The sequence below is a fragment of the Carassius gibelio genome, chromosome B20 (assembly GCF_023724105.1).
Source record: "Carassius gibelio isolate Cgi1373 ecotype wild population from Czech Republic chromosome B20, carGib1.2-hapl.c, whole genome shotgun sequence".
NCBI classification, from domain to species: domain Eukaryota; kingdom Metazoa; phylum Chordata; class Actinopteri; order Cypriniformes; family Cyprinidae; genus Carassius; species Carassius gibelio.
This window is the reverse complement of record NC_068415.1, coordinates 3,835,168-3,857,855: the sequence shown is the minus strand read 5'-3', so window position 1 is coordinate 3,857,855 and position 22,688 is coordinate 3,835,168. Positions and strand designations below refer to the sequence as shown.

At 36.1% G+C, this 22,688-nt stretch overlaps 1 protein-coding gene across 8 annotated transcripts in view; it reads right to left on the bottom strand.

The window, feature by feature from the left end:
• The window catches only part of dnmt3aa (DNA (cytosine-5-)-methyltransferase 3 alpha a), a 46,697-nt gene extending 24,379 nt beyond the window's left edge, over nt 1-22,318 (bottom strand). For 2 of the 8 annotated variants that reach the window (XM_052585772.1, XM_052585773.1), the window contains exons 1-4: nt 12,794-12,894; nt 6,354-6,582; nt 5,933-5,976; nt 4,632-4,799 (exon numbers count right to left, since the gene is read on the bottom strand). In XM_052585772.1, coding sequence (XP_052441732.1) covers nt 4,632-4,799; nt 5,933-5,976; nt 6,354-6,582; nt 12,794-12,799 — 447 coding nt within the window. In that variant the 5' untranslated portion in view covers nt 12,800-12,894. Of the gene's footprint in view, nt 1-4,631; nt 4,800-5,932; nt 5,977-6,335; nt 6,583-12,793; nt 12,895-14,532; nt 14,641-19,881; nt 20,061-22,078 lie in introns of those variants that run through there. The other 6 variants (XM_052585767.1, XM_052585771.1, XM_052585768.1 and 3 more) reach the window with 6 other exon arrangements.
• Nucleotides 22,319-22,688: the final 370 nt, after the last annotated feature.

Below are 22,688 nucleotides of genomic sequence, written 5' to 3'. Positions count from 1 at the left end.
ACACACACAGAGGAAACTCTTTAAGGAAATATAAAAGAAAACACTATTACTAATAATTACGTTATTCTTTATAGTGTCTTCATAAACTAAACCGCTTCACACACCATGCGCTATTCTCTCAAACACACACACACACATGTTTGTAATCAGGTCTTCGTGAAGCGCCGTAGCAGCGCTGCGCCAGAGTTTGATGAGATCCAGAGGCTCCAGTGGGCGGAGTCTCTGTGACCCAAGAGAAACCGCCCTCGCTGGGTGAGCCGAGGACACGGCAGCCCCTGAAAACCCCCACGGCCCCGGATAAACACACGCTTTAGTACTTCATCACACAAAACACTCATTCAGATCACCTTTGTTATCTATTACTAGAGCTGTTTTTAGCGTTCTAACTAATATTACCCATTAGGTCACCAAAACATGGTCATAACACAGCTAGGCGTACTCCACTCTTAAAAACAAAGGCTCTTTATTGGGGTTGATGGTTCCATGAAGAACCTTTAACATCCATGGAATGTTTCCTTTCCAGGTCATTTATAGTGGAAAAAAGTTTCTTCAGAATTTTAAAACGATTATTTTTTTTAACTGTTCATTGAATGGTTCTTTAGGGAACCAAAAATGTTTATCACTGCGAAAACCCCCTTTGGAACCTTTATTTTCTAATAGGTAGCTGAAACCATAATCAAATTAGTGGAAATATTTCATAAATGAACGCACGAGGTGTTTATTTATGATACAGCGCTAATCTATGGAGCGAAATCCACATGTGCTTGAACACATTAGATAGCAGAATAATTTTTTGTCGTATTATACTACAGTATGAGACTCGTGTCACGGACCACCCAGAGTCCGTTCATGGGCCGCTTGATGCATATTGAACACAAAATGGCAAGCTCAAATCTGATTAGCAGGGCTTTATGCAATTTTCAGGAGTCTGGGTGCACCGCTTTCCATCAGTCTGACAGGGGAAAAGTCATGTTTATAAAGTTAAGATTCACTGAGAGCTTTTGAGGAAGAACTAGTTGCTAGAGTTGCAAAAGTCTGTCAGGTTTTTCCTCCGAGGAACTTCGTAGCACATAAATTAGATGCTAAAATAAAACGGCACAGACACTGATAAATGTATTTGCATAAACGTATGCAAACCCATAAACCATTCCTGTCAGAAGGCCGCACACAAACTATATAAAACTATGACTTACATGTTTGAGACTTATCTGAATATGAAGTAAATGCTAAACAAAGTTAAACCACTAAATAGAGCTACAATAATACATCAGTAACACTTCAGCGCTGGGTTTGAGTTTGCCCTGTTTAACACACACACCTCTACAGGAAACAGGGCCTCACAGTGTGGCCAAGCACTCTACTACTACCACACACACACACACACACACACACACACACACAAGTGGCTGTGAGACAAGTAGACGTATTTTTGTGAACCCAACCCAACTGACTTTCCACTGATGTTCACTTTCCACTTACTTCAATGGACAAAACACACACACACACACACACACCAGCACAGTATGCATTCAACTCAAGAGTTTCGAAAACATACCAATCAACATTGTACTAAATTGTTTTCCATTCCTTATAAACACACTCATTTGTATTGTTCAGCAGCTCATACTGAAGGATGTGAGTTTTCCATACGTCCTTAACTCAACTCGTGTCAAACTTCAGCAGCAGACACTGAACGCTTTTCTTCTTTGTCTCTAAAGGAATGTTCAGGATTTAACGCAGGGAAAATTATTCTGACTTGTTGCTTTAAAAATATATTTAATATAAAATTGTGGTTAATGTGGTTAACAGTAATGCACTAAGAGTGGAAGTACATAGTGCAATGCAAAAAAAAATTAATACAGTTTTTCAATTCCACAAACACAACATAAACACTTAGATTACTTAAAACTGCAATGTAAAGGAAGTAGCGACATATTTTTTCTTCTGTATTGTGACATTCATAAGTATATGGATTATTAAAATAGAAAAAAATATATGCGTTGATTGTTGGAGGTAAATCTGAAATGTAAGTTGTATGAAAAAGAAGTGTGGTTCAGGTGAGCTAAAGAATACAGCATATGTCATTAAAGAGAGAATTAGATGTTTAAACATTAAGGTCAAAAATCTATATTAAAGATGCACGGATGAATCGTTCACAATAAGATCTGTAACACACATTCAGAAAATAGAGTACATTTCCATATCATGCCGACTCTAACATTACATTAATCATAAGGGTACCATGATAAAATCTCTTACCATCCCTAACGGTTTCTAGTTACCTCATAAATCTGTTAAATCTGATAACGCTTGCACGATATTCATGCAATAAAACAAGAAACTAATCTTCAGACAGATAAACATAACTCAAACTAGTGTTGATTTTGTCAGCTATTTTCTATTTGTAAAATGTCCGTTAGTTTTTATCATATTTAGTCATATTAAGTAAACCTTATATATTTATTTGTGGTCGACTAACCCCCGGTTCCACAGACAAGGCTTAAGCTCAGTCCCAGACTAAAATGTAACTCTGTGCTGTTTCAACTGAAAGAAACTTGCACTGACTGATATATATAATATATAATAAATACATATATAATATATCAGTGCCTTTTTTCTCAAGATGCACACCAGTAATGTTCTTTTTTTTATAAGCACGTTTATAAAAATTGCTTAAATGCCGTAACTGAACTATGATTTAATACTAGCTTAGTCTAAGCCCCGTCTGTGAAACTAGGCCTAAATGTCTCAACATTTTAGTCTAGTTTTAGTCAAAGAAAGTATTTTAATCTAGTTTTATTAAATGAAAACTTGACATTTTAGCAATAAGACTATTATTAATTAACCAATAAATAAGAACATCTTGAAGTGCACAGTTCATTTACTTCCATTGGAAGTGCCATGATTTTACTTTTTTTTATTATTAAGGCATAAAGCTAAATTATTTAGCTCAAACTGGCTTTTACACAAATGCTGTTTATAGACTGTAAAATTATATTTTTATTTATATGTATTGCCATTCCAGCATCTATAGCTATTTTCATGGCAAGATCAATGTATTCTGAAGGAGTTGTGAACTGCCTAATTTTTTTTTAAATTTTGCTGTTCTCTGTGGACCACTTATAATGTTATACAGATTTTTACTTCAAAAAACATAATTATTTTGAAGTAAAAGGCTATTTTCTGTCCTGTTTTGACCCCCATCAGAACGCTCGTTAGTAAATGCCCAGTTATATGATTGGCTAACAGTTGTGTATGTTTGACAGTCTCTGGCCTTCACAGATGGACGCTGCTGTGATATGGGTAAAAATGGGTAAATACTGTAATAACAGACAAAGCAGTAGTGATCACATAATAAAAACAATTACCGTATTTTCTGGACTATAAGTCACACTTTTTTTCATAGTTTGACTGGTTCTGCGACTTATAGTCAGGTGCGACTTATTTATCAAAATTAATTTGACATGAACCAAGAGAAATGAACCAATAAATAACATTACCGTCTCCAGAGGGCGCTTTATGCTGCTCAGTGCTCTTGTAGTCTACACTGAAGACATAGAGCGCCCTTTCACGGCTGGAGATGTTAATGTTTTCTCTTGGTGCTTGGTTCTAAATAAATGCGACTTATAGTCCAGTGCGACTTATATATATTTTTTTCCTTGTCATGACGTATTTTTGGACTGATGCGACTTATACTCAGGTGCGACTCATAGTCCGAAAAATACGGTACTCGTGCTTGTGTTGTCGACATACTGTCGAATTCAATATAGTCGCCACAGCATTGTCTTTTAGTTCCAGTCTTTCTGAAAATCCTACATCCAACTGAACCTTGTTTGTAAACAAATCGGCGGTAAAATTAAGTGAACCAAGGACAGAGATTTTACTGACATGGTCTGGAAATTGATTATTTTTTTTAATTCATCATTTGATTTGAACTGTGTTTGCCGCTCTTGTTATTTACACAACTAGGGGGCTCCGATCACGATCGGCCGATCGTTATGCGCATCTCGTCAGTAAAGCCGGTTCTCTAATCAGCGGTTAATTCCATCAGGTGCGTGATTTCACATAGAGCAGCTGTTACCACACAGGGCCGTTGTTAATAGAGAAGATGCGCAAATCCACTTCATTTTGAGCGTTTTTTGGCGCATCTTCTCAGTTAACAACGGCTCTGTGTGGTAACAGCTGCTCTATGTGAAATCACGCACCTGATGGAATTAACCGCTGATTAGAAAACCGGCTTTACTGACGAGATGCGCATTAACGATCGGCCGATCGTGATCGGAGCACCCCTATACACAACGTACTCAAATCAGTGGGCGGGGCTAAAGATGCAGCGATGTAGAAGCAAGCGTTGATCATCTTCTGTGGAGGCGGTGTTTATCAACACTATTACATAAAAAAGTGGCACATTCCACTACCTTTTGGCAAACTGGCTTCAAAAAAAGGGTTTTTAGACTAACAAGAAAGTTTTGAGCTACCTCTTATTAGAACTACCTCTAATATATCAAAAGATCAAGAGAATTTAGATTTCTCCGTTCATGACCCCTTTAAAAGAAAAACAAATGCTAATAACATCAATGATACAAACATTATATAAGATTTTGATAGATTGTAAATAAAAGGTACTGTACTTCTGGTGTCTCTCTGACCTTCTCCTTCCTCCAGCGGGCGAGCAACTCCTCTTTCTCTCGGCGGCTGATGTGATAGGGGTCTCCGGCTTGGAAGGTTTCTCTTTGTACGGGACGTCTCCTCAAACTGATGTCCCAGCCCTGCCGGCCCCTCAGACGACCCCCGTCGCTCTACAAGACAAACACGACTCTCTTAGTTGCTTAGGAATACACACATGTTAAATAACTGACTCAAACAGCTCATGCTTTCATGATCTTTACATGTTTTTCAAGGAGATCTGTAGGAATCTTTAGGACTTTCGCAAGGACTTGTTTTGCAGTGTAAACCAATTTGTAGGCGGCTTTATTTACTCTGTGTATGTTTGTGAATTACAGTGCATATGTAGCCCTAATAAAACACCCGTAACGTGTTCAACAGCCTGTAAACACATTTCTTTGGCATGTTACGACTCACAGTGCCACTTGGGCCAAGTTTCGGCTTTACACATTCATGTCTCTCTCATAAACTAAGCCTGAAATGTTCCATTGGCATGTTCTCATGTTCTTGTGAGCATGTCGTCTATTTCCCATGATCTACACCAAGCAGGAGCAGATTAATCAATCACAGATGGTCAACTCTGTGTGATGCATTAACTAGACTTTTCTGAACCACCCGACTAGGTCCAGATAACCAATTCGTTTACATTTAAACCTGTTCTCCAAGCAAAATAAAACCAAAATCGCGATATGACTTAATGTGGTTATCACGTTGCAAAGCTGTGATTTAATTAAATAAATAGATGCACTTAACGTTTCAGATTGAAGCATAGCACTGTGTTTGCTAATGAACCAGTGTTTTCAGTTTCTTGTTTCGCACTAAACTCTCGTTTTGAGTTTGGGTCGATGCATTTGGGAACTCAACGTGCGCCAACTATCTTTCCACACTTGTCATAAGAAGCACTTATAATCTATCTGTTGTCAATGAAACATAAGCTTTTTTGGTATATATATATGCAGTATGTGTGTTTGCTAATATATATATAATATTATAATAGTTTGAAAACAAAGAAATTAATATTCTTTTATATTAGTTTCGCAATTAGTGTTGTAATTTTACAGTTGTGCTGTAAAACAAAACATTATTATATTTTTATGCTTAAACACTCCTTGCTAAAAACAAATACATTTTTATCAAATAAAAAAGCCATTTTATTTTTGACTAAATATTGTAGCCATAGTCCTTTTAATTTGTACATTTATGAAATGTGATTCTCAAAATGTATTATGTTCCTTATTCAACAATATTTTACTGTATGAGTCCCCACCTCTCCTCTGCTGGTGTCGCTGCTGGTATCGTCCTCTTCAATGTCTGAAAGACAAACACAGAGGTCATTTAGAAGAAAACAAGGCTAAAAGGAAAAACTGACACAGATGGAAAACACTTGGCCAAAGCACTTATGCAAGCCTGCATCAATGTGGAAGTACTTAAGGGGGCGATATAGCTAATATCAAATGTTTGTTCCATTAAATCAAATATTTATTATTTAGCTAGCTAGTTAAAAACATGTTGACAGTTGAAGAGTGTGTCATTGTTTTTACTAAATTGTTCCTGAAAGACGATTCTAAATGAAGAAGTGTACACCCTAATAGCACCTCGTGCCATTCCTTTCATCGCATCCTAAATAGTATTTTCTGACACATTTCACATTTGAAGTCGATCAGACTGACTATAGACAGGTGACTCACGGCGCTCCGGGTGCTGGAGTTTCCGTCTCCCTCGTTTCTTCCGTGGAGTGGAAGGGGCAGAGTCTCCGTCTGCTCCAGAAGGCGTGTCTGTGCCGTTTTGGTGGGTGGAGTCAGGGGAGGAGTCGCTCTGTTCAAGGTTTTTCTTTGAAACCCGATTCTCTGCTTCACCGTTAAACCCCGCCTGCTTAATAAAGGCCACGCCCTCAATCACACGCCCACAACTATCCACCTATCAGAAGACACATAGAGCGAATGACTCAGCAAATGCCGGATTAGATACATATGTCAGGGAATGAGAGTAATTAAATGGTTACACCCAAAAATGAAAATAAGCCCATAAATTACTCACCCCCGAGGCATCCTAGGTGTACATGACTTTCTTCTTTCAGATGAATCCAGTCAGAGTTATATTGAAAACTGTCTTTGATCTTTCAAGCTATTTAATGGCACTCAGCATGTGTTGTAGTGCATCAGTCCAAAAGAAAAGTAAAATAAAAAGCACTCATCCATAATAAAAAGTCTTTCACACAGCTCCAGGTGGTGAAAACAGGGCCTCCTGTCGATGCTTTTTTGTAAGAAAAATCATCACTTCTGATCGGCAAATGCTCAAAGCTGACCTCCATACGTCATCAATAATCATTAAATTGATTACTATGTTTTAAATATGGTTATTTTTCTTACAAAATCGCATCGATTCGCTACAGGAGGATCTTGTTCACCTCCCGGAGCCGTGTGAGACACTCTTTATTATGGATGGGTGCTTTTTATTTCAATTCTTTTGGACTGATGCACTCCAACACCCGCTGTCTGCCATTAAACAGTTTGAATGATCAAAGTAAATTTTCAATATAACTCCGACTGGTTTCGTCTGAAAGAAGAAAGTCATTTACACCTAGGATGCCTTGTGGGTGAGTCATTTTTAGGCTAATTTTCATTTCTGTGTGAACTAACCCTTTAACGTGGGTGCAGATGTCGCAGGGACTTTCCCTAATTAATGCAGACTAGCAGATGGATATCACTGAGCTAAACTTTTACATTACAATTGTAAGTTACAGCAGTAACACACTCATATCCTTATTTTTTCATTTGAGTGGTGGAGGGGGAAAATATATATTTTCAAAAAAATATATTTATCTCACCTAAATGTTTGATCATGCACAGCATTTTTGCTTTTTTATAATGGTGCATTTGTTGCACAATAGCTTACACACAGAACAAGCCTGATTGCGTGCGCTGTATGTGAGGTTCACACATACTGTGTTTGCAGTGTGTATGCAGTCTATGTGCAGTATGCAAGCAGTGCAGAAGCAACAGGTGCTCACTGTGCTTTCACACAGGAGTCTGCAGTTAATCCATGGCTGATTCCTACAAACACAACATTCATCCATTATTTTGATTTTGAATCCAAACAATGTTACTTAAAATGTTTTTTCAACATTGTGATTCTTTTTTTACACAGTACAGTAATAGTCTTTCATAGATGTGTTTAAATGCAATAAATCAAAAAAATTTTTTAATGCTTTTTACTTTTGCATTTACTTCTAGATTTATATATTAAGTTGATCAATGAAGTAGCAAAATATTTAAACTACCTTTCTTACGTTATCACAAACAGTCAGCTCGACTGCCTCTTCTTTTGCATTTAAATCTTTATTACAAGTAATCCTACGGTTCATAAAGAACTTTAATTAAGAACTTTAAAATGACTGCATTTGTTTAACTAAAAGCTCTCTTTTCCTTTAAATCTAGCCCCACATAGGCACTGCAAAGAGTGTAATATGTGAACCTGGCGTTATGTGTGTGCGCTGCGAGTATACATGAGCGCACAGTGATTTAAATGGTTTAAACACTAGCAAGAATGAAAAAGACAAAATGTAATTTATAAGCTTTAGTAATGATGCGACCCTGCCTCGATTGAGAAAGTGTCAACTGTGTAGCCTGTAGTTTGCTTATAGTGCAGATGCGATGTGATTTGAAGCCATTTGCGCATTTTTAGAGAAAGAGAGAGCTCACGCAGTGATTCACTCACGCTGTTTGTGAAATTATGTCTCACAGAAAAGTTTTTAAATTACTTTCAAATAAGTTAATGAAGAAATATGAATTGTACCTCACCTTCATAAAAAAAAGTTTAGAAACCCATTTGTAAATGAACATTTCCCCTTTTTTCTTTATATATTTTCATCTGTAGCTTCTACTCAGTTCTAGTCTTGAAAGCTGATATTTCAAGCATCATTGGCTTTCGTATCATAAACTGCATGCAATATTCTCCATTCGTTGCTTCAGATAAAAACACCTGCTAAATGTTAAATGCAAATATGCATAGATTCATATTGCAAAAGACATACTAAGGTGCAATGACACAGTAGTGCTAATGGAGTCACGGATCAGCTAAAGATCAATTATTTCTGCATTACATTTTAAAAGATGCTACATAAGAAACAAATAATCAACATCTAACAGTATTCACAACCCATTTTACTGGAATAATGTGACATATTTCTGAGCGAAACTGAATATTCAATGAGACAAAACATGATTTTATCTATCAGGGATTGATTATTTCTTTAAAAATGATGTGCATTAAGACAGTAAACAGGGTTTTGGTAGATTTCACATTGACTTAATCATCAATCAATGAAGAAATTAAGCAGGAAATAGCTCAAATGTTTGGGGGCTCCTGGAACGTTCCACAGCGTTACGCGTCTGCAAACTTTATGATGAACAATTAAAGTCTCTTAGGTTCAGTTTGACGAGTGCCGTTGTGACTTTTACTGCTGTCTATGAGTTAGTAGATGCTAAACACACTCGCATGCGCACATGAATCAGGGCAGTAGCACACATATTAGTGCTTTCTAATGGTGTCTTAAATCAACAGGTGAGAAACTCTATAAACCTCAAAGGACCTGCAGGTGCTTCAACACAAGCGCACACACTTTCTACACTCATTCTCTTTGAATAAAGAAATATATGGTTGAGTAAGTGAATGCATACGCTACTAGCCACAAAGGCTTGATCTCATGCATGCAAAATGGGTCAAACTCAAATTGAGCGGCTGGAAAGCATCATCAAAGAGTTCATTGCGCTTGCGTACATGTGTGGAGTATGTTTCTGGCCTAAAGCGAAATACATTACACAACAGAAACTCCATGGACATTGCAAGATCAAGGAGATGAACTGGATCAAATCGTTCAGAGGAGCAACTGTACATTAAAGTGCGTAACAAGCCCCGAGGCGAAGGAGAGTGTTTAACATTAATTTACTGAATAAACACTGCAATTCCCACAAGCCTTCTGTGCGTTCAGATCACGATACGGCCGTGATGGTTTCATTAGACATCTGTAGTAAATTTTGTAGTCTTTTTGCCTGGCACTTTTGCAATTTTGTTATAACGTACAACCAGTCTGTTCATATGATAAATGCATGCGTGAAACGTATTGTGGGGTTTAAAGCTGGTTTTTAAGACCTTTTTAAGTTTAAGTAAAAAAATTTAAGGAATAGATGGAAGGAGCCCCAAAAAAACTATCAAAATATAGTTTTTTGATTAATTTAATACCATGACTTAGTCAAGTCACCTTTATTTATATAGCGCTTTAAACAAAATACATTGCGTCAAAGCAACTGAACAACATTCATTAGCAAAACAGTGTGTCAATAATGCAAAATGATAGTTAAAGGCAGTTCATCATTGAATTCAGTGATGTCATCTCTGTTCAGTTTAAATAGTGTCTGTGCAATCATTTGCAATCAAGTCAACGATATCGCTGTAGATGAAGTGACCCCAACTAAGCAAGCCAGAGGCGACAGCGGCAAGGAACCGAAACTCCATCGGTGACAGAATGGAGAAAAAAACCTTGGGAGAAACCAGGCTCAGTTGGGGGCCAGTTCTCCTCTGACCAGACGAAACCAGTTCAATTCCAGGCTGCAGCAAAGTCAGATTGTGCAGAAGAATCATCTGTTTCCTGTGTTCTTGTCCTGGTGCTCCTCTGAGACAAGGTCTTTACAGGGGATCTGTATCTGGGGCTCTAGTGAATATAGGACTTGATTTAAGACCCTTTGAAAGGTCCTATGACATTTCACTTTCTGAGGTTTTTTAAGATTAATATGAGTTCCCCTAGCCTGTATACGGTCCCCAAGTTTCTAGAAATTTGAATCGGTGTAAATCGAGATTTTTCTATCTTCTCTGCCTTTGAGAAAATGGAAGCTCAAACGGGCTGATCTTGAATCTCCTCATTGTGACGTTGTAACGAGAATTGTTACCTCCCCTTTCTCTGCTTTGCCCGCCCAAATATTTACATATAATTCAGTCGCAATGTCAGCACAGGCGTTTCAAACAGACTTTAATGATATGGATTCGACAGCACTGCCACAAACAGTGAGTAACAGTGTTCATTAATGCCTGATCTGTGATCAGTGATTTCTGATGGGTAGCTAATCATTCAAGTTCACACAGACTTTCTTTCTAAATCGTTTAATACTGTTTATGCATCAGTGAATCAAGCCAGTGACTAAACGATCAACTTCACGTTGTTTCTCTTAGTAGCATGAAACAAATCTGTTATTTAAATTGTGATTTAACTACAGAGAGCGATCAAAGAACACTCACTTTTTTTCCGGAGCTGTTACACAATGACGTTGCAATGTGTTGCAATAATGACGAGATCACTGCATACACGCGATAAACAGACTCTGTCTACTCAATGCTCATCCCTGCAGCCTTTCATGTGATGGAGAAAAGATCGAAAAAATAATTATATAATCAACACTTCCACGATTCGTTAATCTCGACAGCTGTAATAGTAAAAATATATATATATTTGAGAGGGGTTTCACATGTAATATGCATTTCGAATGCAAAGATGTCAGCCAATCACAACAGTTGTGGTTTACTCGGCGTCTCACTGCAGACACGCCCCTTCAAACAGAGCATTCCAGCCAGAGGACTAATATCAGGATCTAAAAATGCTTTTTATTTCTAAATTTTAAATGTAAAAATCATACTAACAATATAAGTACACCTAAGGAAACATTAAAAAGCATTTAAAGAAAAGGAAATAATCCATGTCATGGGACCTTTAAGGCCTTAATTTGTTGAAAGGTGAATTAAGACCCTTTTAGGACCCACAGTGCAGTGTTAATGTGTGAAAACCACTAACACGTAAACATCACCTGTGAAAATTTCTCACACTTGAGAGTATCACGTTTTAACATAAACAAAAGAATGGTAATAATTTAATAACCAAAACATGGGAAGAAATGAAAACAACTTTGTTTGTCTAAAATCAAGCTCTGCTTACTTTGGTCAATCATCAACCAGCTTCACCTGGAGTATTATGGGATGCTTTTTTGACCCTTCTTTTACCATCTACTGGCTATGTCTATTGTAAAATCATATATATATATATATATATATATATATTTATATATATATATATATATATATATATATATACACACACACACACATTTCATATACATTGGCACAGATAATTCTATAGGAATTTAAATATTTATGAAATTCTATTATAATTATAATACAATTATTACTTTGTAAACACTATATGGAAAGCATGGCATATGTATATACATATATATATATATATATATATATATATATATATATATATATATATATATATATATTCAGTGTATTTTACTAACTTTTTGATAATTATTTTCAATTCTGGTTGTTTGATTACAATGATGCTTCTGACTAAAAATTTCACTACTTTAAAATCTCAATTTCCGAGCAAATGCATGTATCAAATATCATTATATCAGCTGACTTCAATCTGGTAAATAAGAGACATTTTTCACAATTCAATCAATTCATCAAAAATAAAAGCCTCACATTCTCCATTTTTGAGCAAACATCCTGCTTTGCTCAAAACTACATCACATAACGGAAGTAAAAAAAGGTCTGCGACTGCGAACAGCGTTTACCATTGACTTGAAGTGCAAGTCTAGGGCAAATTACTTTTAAAGAGACAGTTCACAAAAAAAGCGAAACATCCTCTTATCTTTTCATTTCAAACATGACTTGCCTTATTCAGTGAAACTCAGAAGATACTTGGAAAAATGTACAAAACTTTAAACCTTTCTTGTTGTTGTTCAGTACAATGAATATTGAGTTGGATCCCATTGACTTTTATTGTATGGACAACAAAGTTCTCTTGAGATACTGAGATTTAGAACGACACGAGGGTCAGTAAATGAAGACATTTCTGGATGAACTGTCCCTTTAAGATCAAGTGAAACATAAACTCAGTCAAGTGTGTCTACACGTTTGACTGGCCGTGTATGTGAGCTTCCTTCCTATCAAAACTTCAGCATCTGTTTGGTCCATTAATGCTCGGGTCTCACAGATCAAACCCTGATAGATGCGATTATGTTCACTTTGATGTTCATCTAAAACAATAAGCAAGACACTGATGAGAACTTACCATCATCAGAGACCCACAGACTTCAGCACCTCGTCTTCCTCTCTACCTTCTTCTGTATCTGTCTCTCTCTCTCTCTCTCTCTCTCTCTTACTCATCAGACTTCCTCCTGGTCATGTGACCACATCTGCTGCAGGCCACAGTTTCCTGCTCTTGCCACCGCGCTGGAGTAAACCTACCCTTACCTGTCACTAAATGCTGCGTGGGGGGTGCAAGCGTCTCAGGCTCAGTCACAGGTAGAGTCCCTGATATTACTAAACCGTAGTCAGCTCAAAACTGTTGTAGTTAATCAATAATCATGAAAATACTTACAAGGATAGTTTATGCAGCAATTCTGACACCATTTACTCACAATCAAGTTTTTACAACCTGTATGAGTTTCTACCTTCTGTTGAACACAAAAGAAGATATTTTGAAGAATGTTGGTACACAGACAGTTGCTGGTAGCCAATGACTTCAATAGTGCTTTTTTTCATACCATGGAAGTCAATGGCTACCAGCAACTGTTTGGTTACTCACATTATTCAAAATTATCTTCTTTTACATTCAACAGAAAAAAGAAACTCATAAAGTTTTGGATCAGCTTGAAGCTGAGTAAATGATTTTCCTCGGTCCGTTTAAGACAGGAACACGTCAGCAAAAAAATGGAAATTATTCACCATCATTTCACTCCGAACCTTTATGACTTTCTTTTTTTCCAGTACAGACAAAAAGGCGTTTAGAAGAAGTATTTATATGTGAAAGTAAAACAAGACAGGTACTACTGAGATCCATACTATAATTTCCATACAATGGAAACTCATGGTGACTATTAAGTTTTAAGTATTAAAAAATAAATAAAAAAAGCAGCATGAGAATACTAGTAAAATTACTTATGAACTAGATATTCACTATAAATTCAGATTATACAATACTGTTCAAAAGTTAACGATAAGACTTTTTAACGTTTTTGCTCACCAAGGCAACATTTATTTGATTAAAAATACAGTAAAAATGGTAATATTGTGGAATATTTTTACCATTTAAAATGTCTGTTATCTTTTTGAATAATATTTTTAAATTTAATTTATTTCTGTGATGCGCTGCTGTATTTTCATCATCATTACTCCAGTCTTCAGTGTCACATGATCTTCAGAAATCATTCTAATGTGCTGATTAAGAAACATTTCTGATTATAATAATGTTGAAAACAGTTGTGCACTTTTGTGGAAACAGTGATGGATTTTTTCTGGATTCTTTTATAAATGGAAACTTTATTTTACTTGAAATAGAAATCTTTTGTTATGTTGGTATTGGCATTTATATATGTTATGTTACCATCACTTCTGATCAATATAATGTGTATTCATTTCTTAAATAAAAAAAATATTTTCAAACGTTACAATGCTAGCTTCGAACAGACGTCTCCATTGAAAAAAAATAAGATCATGCAGGTTTGGAATGACATGAGGGTGAGTAAAGGACAGGAGTGAACTGTCTCTGTTTAAATCACACATGAAGAGCACAGACACATGGAGCTGAAGCTGTATCTCATGCAGTATTTGATCAGCTGCTCTTTTTCAATCATGGCTCACAGACATTCAGATCAGCTCACAAGCATGCCAAAGAACTACTGCCATACAGAAGACAAGGCAGTGAACATCCTATGCAAATATAGTGTTTTATTATGTTTTCTAAAGCTGTGTTCATGTGTGTGAGCCGTAGCTGTGCACACAGTATGTGTGTATGACGCATGTACTCACTCCTGGTGCTTTACGTTTTCGAGCGGGTCGTCCGACTCTTCGTGTTGGTGTGTCCGTCACTCTCTCTTCATGTGTGACCTCACACACTTTTTGTTTAGCCTCTGGACTCTAAAACACACAAACACATCAGAACTACAACAAACACACACACACACACACACACATAAAAACACACTTTTCTTTTTCATTTGAAGTTGTAACCTGAGATAATAGTGACACAGAAGATATTCATTAAAATATTTTCTCTCTAGAAGAAAATGAGTGAGGCGATGACTGCTTCAGCAAAAAAACACCTACCAATGACAAATTTCTGCAGAATTAATTAATTTTTTATTATTTTAATATAATTTAAGTTGACATTTAATGTAATAATACAATATTATACATATATCACACCTATATAATAAATAAAAGAATATTATAAAAATAAATGAATACTATTAGAAACAAAATAATTTTCAAATGTTACAATTGTAATTTTAAGAACTTTTATCAAAGAGTGCAAAATAATAAAATAAAAAAGGAATTGTACTTTGAAGAACTTATTATATAATAAAATAATTTCAATTTGAAAGACTTTATTAAAATAATAATAATAATAAAAAGGGGGAAATGATCTAAAAGGATTGACTAAAAGGAATTTTAATTTGAAGGACTCTGATCTATGAGTGTATAATAAAAGAATAACAATAATAAATGAATGAATTTGAAGTATTTATTAGCATACAATAAAACTAAATAAAATAAAACTGATTTTTAATTTGAAGGACTTTAATCCATGAAAAGAAAAGAAAGAAAAAAGTAAAAAGAAATGAAACTGAAGGATCTATGAGCACTAAATAAGCTAAAATAAAGGAACTTTAATATGAAGGACTTAGATCTATGAGTGTATAATAAAATAAAAATAAACAAAATAAAATAATAAAATAAAATAGATTTAAGGACTTTAAGGAGCATATTTTCCAGAGACAAATTCACAAACACACACACACACACACACACACACACACACACACGTGCGCGCGTGCAGATCCGTCTGGACTCTCTCAGTGGGGATCCAGTCTGATGAGAGCGGTTACTAAGGTGAAAATGCTGCTTAGCAACTGTCTCCAGCAGGTCATGATGCTGCTCTACCGAACAAAACCGTGAGGTCATTTCCCTGGCAACAATCCCGGCAACCATGTGCCGACTAATGTTATTTATCCGCTAGTGTTATCACACACAACCATAAGCCACAACACATTGTGCAGATCTAATTCAAGAAGCCTCCCGTGTCTCTCATGAATCGTTCTGTCCTAACCTTTGAGACAACATCAAGTTTAATCAGTCCCCACAGGTCAGGGGTCACCCGGGGAGTATTTCTGCAAACGAGTGTGTGTGTGAAACTGCCAGAATGGATGTTAATAGTCATTAAACATTAACCTCAAGTCCATTAGAGATATGAAAACCACCAATGAACGTGATATGAACTCCACTCATCTGTGTTGCATCATATTAGCCGACTGTGGGTCAGTGGAGCGTAATGGAGCAATCAAAGACTTCAGCCTCAATCAAGAGAGACGTGATGAACCGTAACCACAGTCTAAAGACTAATGTCAGCTAAATACCAAATATATCTGAGGAAACAGTGGGAAACCTGAAGGCTTTTGTGTTTTAAAGACTACAATTGTAGTATTTATAATAGTAGAAATTATTTCTATTCAAATAAATGCTGTTCTTTTGTACTTTCTAGCCAGCAAAGAATACCAAGATCAATTTACATTAACTTCGTAACTGTTTTTAATATTGATAATAATCCGAAATGTTTCTTGATCAGTAAATCAGCACATTAGAATGATTTCTGAAGATCATGTGACTCTGAAGACTCGAGGAATGATGCTGAAAATACAGCTGCACATCACAGGAATAAATAACATTTTACAACAGACATCAGACAGTTATTTTAAATTGTTATAATATTTCACAATATTATATTTTTTGTAGTTGCAATCAAATAAATGCAGCCTTGGTGAGCAGAAACTTTTTTTTTAATTCAAAAACATTTTTTTTTTTAATCGTATCGATCCTAAACTTTTGAACGGTAATGTATAATCGCAATTCACAGTGTACTTTTTATTTTACTGTATTTTTGATTAGATTTACATTTCTAATGATATTATATATAACTAGTTATTCATTTTTAACAGATAATTATTTTGATTTATTAATCATTTGTAATTATTTTGAAAAGTACTTAAAGGTTGATCAAGAGTCATTTCAAAACAAACAGAATATATATATATATATATATATATATATATATACATACACACACAAACATCACACAGTATATACACAAACATCACACAGAAATGGCATAATTAAATATCGTATGATTTACTGCAGTCTTTCAGTGCCTTATATTAAATAATACAGAGCTAAACATGGTAGTAATTGTACTAATATAATAATTAGTTGTAATTGTCATAGGTTGGCTGTTTTACAACATGACTCAGTATGTCAGTGTTTAACAGTAAAGCAGAGTATTACATCAGAACATCAGAGCGCGGAGACATTTTGTGTCTGCTTTTGTCATCTCCGGATTATTTCGGTCATCAGTGGGTTATTTTGGGCCACTGCTGTTGCCAAGCAACCAGAATGGGCCGGGAACAGGAGGAAGTTCCCTGGTGTAATGAATCTGTTGGGTCCAGCACCTCTCTCTCTCTCTTCCACACACTCCGCTCTCCATCTTTAGGTAAAGTCACACACATATATATAAAAGCTGATATGATTTAATAAAATACACCTCCACACTGTCCTATAGGCACCAAATGAAATCAATGGAAAATATAACATTTAAAAGAATTTAAATATATAATAATATATATGACTATATAATTCATTATAATATTTAAAAAATTATATTTGCTTTATTAAAAAAAAATCGAAGTATTATAATTAAAATAATTCCCATTCTTTTTCAAATCCTCTGTTGAAATCCTATTATTAGCATTCACAATAACACCAAAAGCATGGATGCCGACACAAATATGGCTAATTATGAATTCATATTGAGTTTTACATGAGTAAAATTTGTTTTCAAACATTTTTTTTCAGTTAGAATAAAGCATATCCAGGACAAGTGTTGAATGTGTGTGCTCCTCATTTAATTGGGTCGATTTTCTCTGCCAAAGCAAACACTGATATGATCACTGCCATAAATACTATATCAGCCGATAAATAACTTAAGCCGGGTTCACAGAGGGCATCTGAATGAGCAGAGCAATACAATACAACGCAAACAACACACACATCCCAGATCTCAAACACACCTTTTGCCCTCCGCAAGATCGATTACTAAAGCTCTAGTAACTGATTCACCTGCTCAACAGACCAAAGTTGGTGCAAAACCCAATGAAAACACTACAGTTAACCAGCTCACCCCCCCAACATGTACTGTCTTTCAATACACATTAACACAGATCTTTAGACTGGAAATCGCTCACATCATTACTAGATTGCTAGGTTTAGATGTAAACTGGCTCTCTTCCCTGCAAAATACACCGTAAAACTAATTCACCGACAATATTACATGAAAACCTACCACAAGCCTCACCTCACATGACTTCGAGCTGCATAGGTTTGTTAGACAAGGCTTTCTAAACACTGTAAGGCCAACGTACATACAGTAAACTACCGAGGCTGTGTGCTGCTCCAACAGCTGAAAACAGATTTATAATAACTGAACGGCCGTTAAACTGGAAAATGAAGAGTTACGGAGAGTTACTAGAGCGTTTCATACACACCCACAGTCGTAACCTCAATGACACTGCGGCGGTTTCTCTCGAGATTCCTGAGGTCAGTAGGACGGTAAAATCTCTCTCTCTGACGGGTTCCAGGTTAATACTCATCCGTGATTTTAATGAGTTTCCCTAATCATCCATGTGGTTATTTCGCCTACTGATTCCAAAGATGGGCCATTTCAGTTAAAGAGAACATTTGACTAGCACTGAGGTGAGATTGTATTAGTTTAAATTGGTTAGTTCTGTCATCACAGGGACCTATACAGGTATAACACAAAAAATGCTACAATAACATCAAATTAATGCCATAATTTTAGATTATTGCAACTCGGATGACATACATTACTAGCCTTACAACTTAAGGTACAGCAGCTATAATACATGTGTAACATATCTTTCTTAATATAGGCTAGATTTTTTTGCTTTTAGGCTAAAAACATTTTGCGCAACATGCATACAAAGACAAAATGGACATAGTCCAATTATTTAAGTGTGATCTGAAAAAGAACGGTAAAAATGCTAATTTAAGATCATTTTGGCCCCCTTGTAGCAATTGTGATTGCGTAGCGAGCGTTTGTGTTCACGTTAGGCTACTTGCGCAAAGCGTTCATATGACATATTGGTAAAACTTATTCAACTTATTTACACGTAAATTTGTATCTAATGAGATTGGAAAGCCTTTGATATATTGCTTATTATAAGGGCATTTCATTTTTCTTATTGTTTAACAAATTCCAAGCATTGTTTTGTGTTTATTAACACCACATTTATTCTAAAATCGAGTGTTGTGCAAAAAAAGGCTCCATAATCGACTTAATATTTATAATAATTGATTGTTTTGCCCCTTACATGAGCGATAAAAACAAGATATACTCAAATCAAAACATTCTGGAGAATTAAGAGGTCGTTCATCCCTTATGAAAATTAACCATGGTTTTATTCTAGTTTTTTTTGGCGTTTTGATTACCATTGGTATAACCATATTGTTTTACTACAAAGACCATGGTTAAATTATGTTTAGTGTGGCAAAATCATTGTTAGTTTCTGGCAACCATGGTTTAACTATAATTACCATGTTTTTTGTTGTTTAATTTCCAGCAAAAGCATGGTTAATTTTCGTAAGGAATGTAGGCTACTTTATTTAAAGGCTTTAAACTAACAAGCAACGTTTTACACGGAAATACAAGTATTTTGTTAGATGTTGTGAACAGAGTATTTGTTTTCTCAACAGTTTATTTCTTTTAAACAGTTTTCAGACGTCTTTTAGTTTATAGCCGACTGCAAAGCAGTATCTGCGCCGCCAATCAAGTGACGCGTCAAAAGTAGAACGTTGCGTCATATTTAACGAAATCGGATTAAAGAGCGTGCATACAATGCAAAAGCGCGCGCTTCGCTGAATACAGCCTTCTAACTGGAGCGTTCTAGTTTAGTCTCTTAGACCTCGTAGACGCTGTAAATAGGTGTGTTTTACTCGCAGCCTGGTGTGTCCTTCTCACTTTGCCCGTGTCAGGCGGCTTCCATTCGGTTCCCCAGCACACACACACACACACAAACCAGTGGCTCTTACCGTTTTGTTCTCCGCTGCGTCACAGTCCAGATCAAGAGGCATGATGAAACAAAAACACACTACAGGCCTGATCGATGCATTTGAAATCAACGCAAATGAAATAAAAGACATTAAAATGCTGAGGGACTTTTGTGGCGATGAAACTGATCCACCTTCTGACCATCAAATCCTCCTTCTCCCTAAGAAACCAAACACAACGACCGTATTAATTTATTTCTGGAGAAAAATTGACATTTATATATTGAGAGTGCATGGTTGTAGGAAATCTGATGATTTATTCTGGCAAAAATCTATGAAAGGCGACACATCTTGTAAGAGCACAACAGGAAACACAAGTAGGCTATCTATAATGTTTCCCTCATTATCCCCTGGTATAAATGAGGCAAGATTGTCTTATCACATCAAAAAAGACTTGATTTGCGTCCACAGAAGACAAACAGCAGCCAGTTTGTGGTTTAATGTGGAGAGTCTGTAACATGGCGGGCGTTGAATCCCTGCCAGCTTGTCTTTGCGCTTTATAACGCGGCCGCGTCGCGTCGCGTCAACACGCGTTAGTTCCATGACGCGCTGGAAAAACGAGCGCACTTCTCGTGTATTTATAACATCTCATTCATTTTCACATAATATCTCATTTAAAAAGCTCCGACATATCATTAAAACACCACATGAGGAGTTTTTTTCTGATTATGAGCGAAAAGATTTTGCTGTCATCTTATTCACATAAAATTAGATTTGATAAAAAAAAAAAACTCTTGCACGCAAAATGTAAAAGATGACGTGAATCGCTCGTCATCAGTAAAAACTTGCTCTTTTTTCTGCCAAGACTGAGTCTATAGACATCTTCAAGAAATTTTTTAACAGGCCTATTTTGAGAATACCTAATGTTTGCAAAAATGTAAAAGATGACGTGAATCGCTCTTCATCAGTAAAAACTTGCTCTTTTTTCTGCCAAGACTGAGTCTATAGACATCTTCAAGAAATTTTTTAACAGGCCTATTTTGAGAATACCTAATGTTTGATAAATCATTAGTTGACATTAATGAAAAATACACGAAATTTAAGACTAACTTTTTGTAAACGATTTGATTAATTAATTACATCTACTAAATGTAACTTAAGTAGGCTATTTTTTAAACACACAATGAGCCATTAGGAAAAGGAAATTCGGCCTGGCCTCTATTTCAAATCCATCTAAACACACAATAGGGCGTTTCTGATGTTAAACAATGAGCAAGTAGAAGAAATGAAAGGGAAAACCCAGAATAAAGTTTTTACAACACATTCAGGTTCATCACAGGATCATCATCTTATCAAAAAAATAAATTAAAAATAAAAATAAATACCTTTTCACTGTATTTCACTCTTTGGAGATTACAAAGTTCTTGATGTTATTAAATGTTCTTCATAATGTTTTTAAACCACCAGATGCTTTCTATTTTTTCGTGCTCCTTTGCTGTAATATTACTATTATTTCTGAGCATTTAGAAAGAGCTCAAGGTTGTCACAAAGTTGCACGAGTGGTCAGAAGCGTGACCTGCTGGGGGTCACAGTCCACACATGACACCTGACACAGGTGTCCTCACAGTGGACAGACCTTCATGAATAAACACAAACTCAAAAAACGCATATTAAATTACAGTTAATAATAGACCATGAGCCTAATACACTAATATAGGTCAAGAGCTTTCATGCTTTATAAATGTATTTTATGAATATTTGAAACCTCATTAACATCAGAAACCAATGAATATAACATATTTTGCAATAAATCACATTTGCACGAATAATCCTGAAAGAGGCCTCGCTTGAATTAACATCTCAAAATCAACCAGAAGAGCTTGCAGTTATTTTTAACCTTCGCTTCTCACGGAAGAGGAATAGTTACACTCTAAGTTAAGATAAAGTCAAAGTTATTGATAGATATTGCATTAAATCCTGATAATGAAGTGTAATGCCGGTTCACAGACTTCAAGCTCGCTTCATTCACACATTCATTTCGCGAACTGAACTGAATTAATATGTCATATGAACTCAGGCGAGCGGAGAGAATAGAGAACTCTTTTAAGGCAGCAGCTGCTGGATTTTGCGTCGCACATCTGCGCAGATCTGAAATCATCATCTTCATCATCATCGTCATCTTCCTCCTCCTCATATGCTAGAGAAAAGCTCGGTGTGTGTGTATATCTGCGTGAATTACCCGTTTCGCCATGCAGCCCCGGGCCTGAACCCTCCGGTGGTCGCGCGCTGCCCGTCTTCCCTCCGCGTCTCTCCCCGTCCTGACCCTCCCCGGCACCGGCACCGGCCTGCTCCGCTCCGCCGTCTAGGGCTTCAGACGCCGCAGAGGCCCGTCAGCGGGAAGGAGCTATAGCGGGGTCCTAGAGTCCGTTAGATCTGGATCAGCAGTGACGTCACAGTAATTGCGCACGCTGGAGAGATCGATGAAACACGTGATTTTTCAGGCATTATAACTTTTCTTCGCGTCTAGTTAAACATTTCTATGTTATGTCTGTGTTTTACTTACAGGTCGGTTGCTATACCTTAATTTAACAGTGTAATTTGACACACCGCTGAAGGTCAGTCAGGGTCTCAAAGAATATCGGCAAGGAAAATGTGTACCATATTTTTGTTCTTGAAAATGTTTTTGAAATAAGTCAAAAACATTAAAATAAGTATTTGATAAAAAAAAAAAACATTAAAAACGGTATTACTGTTAAATATTATTACAATGTAAAACAATGTGTTTCTATTTTAATATGCAAAATATACATATTTTTCATATTCATATATATATATATATATATATATAA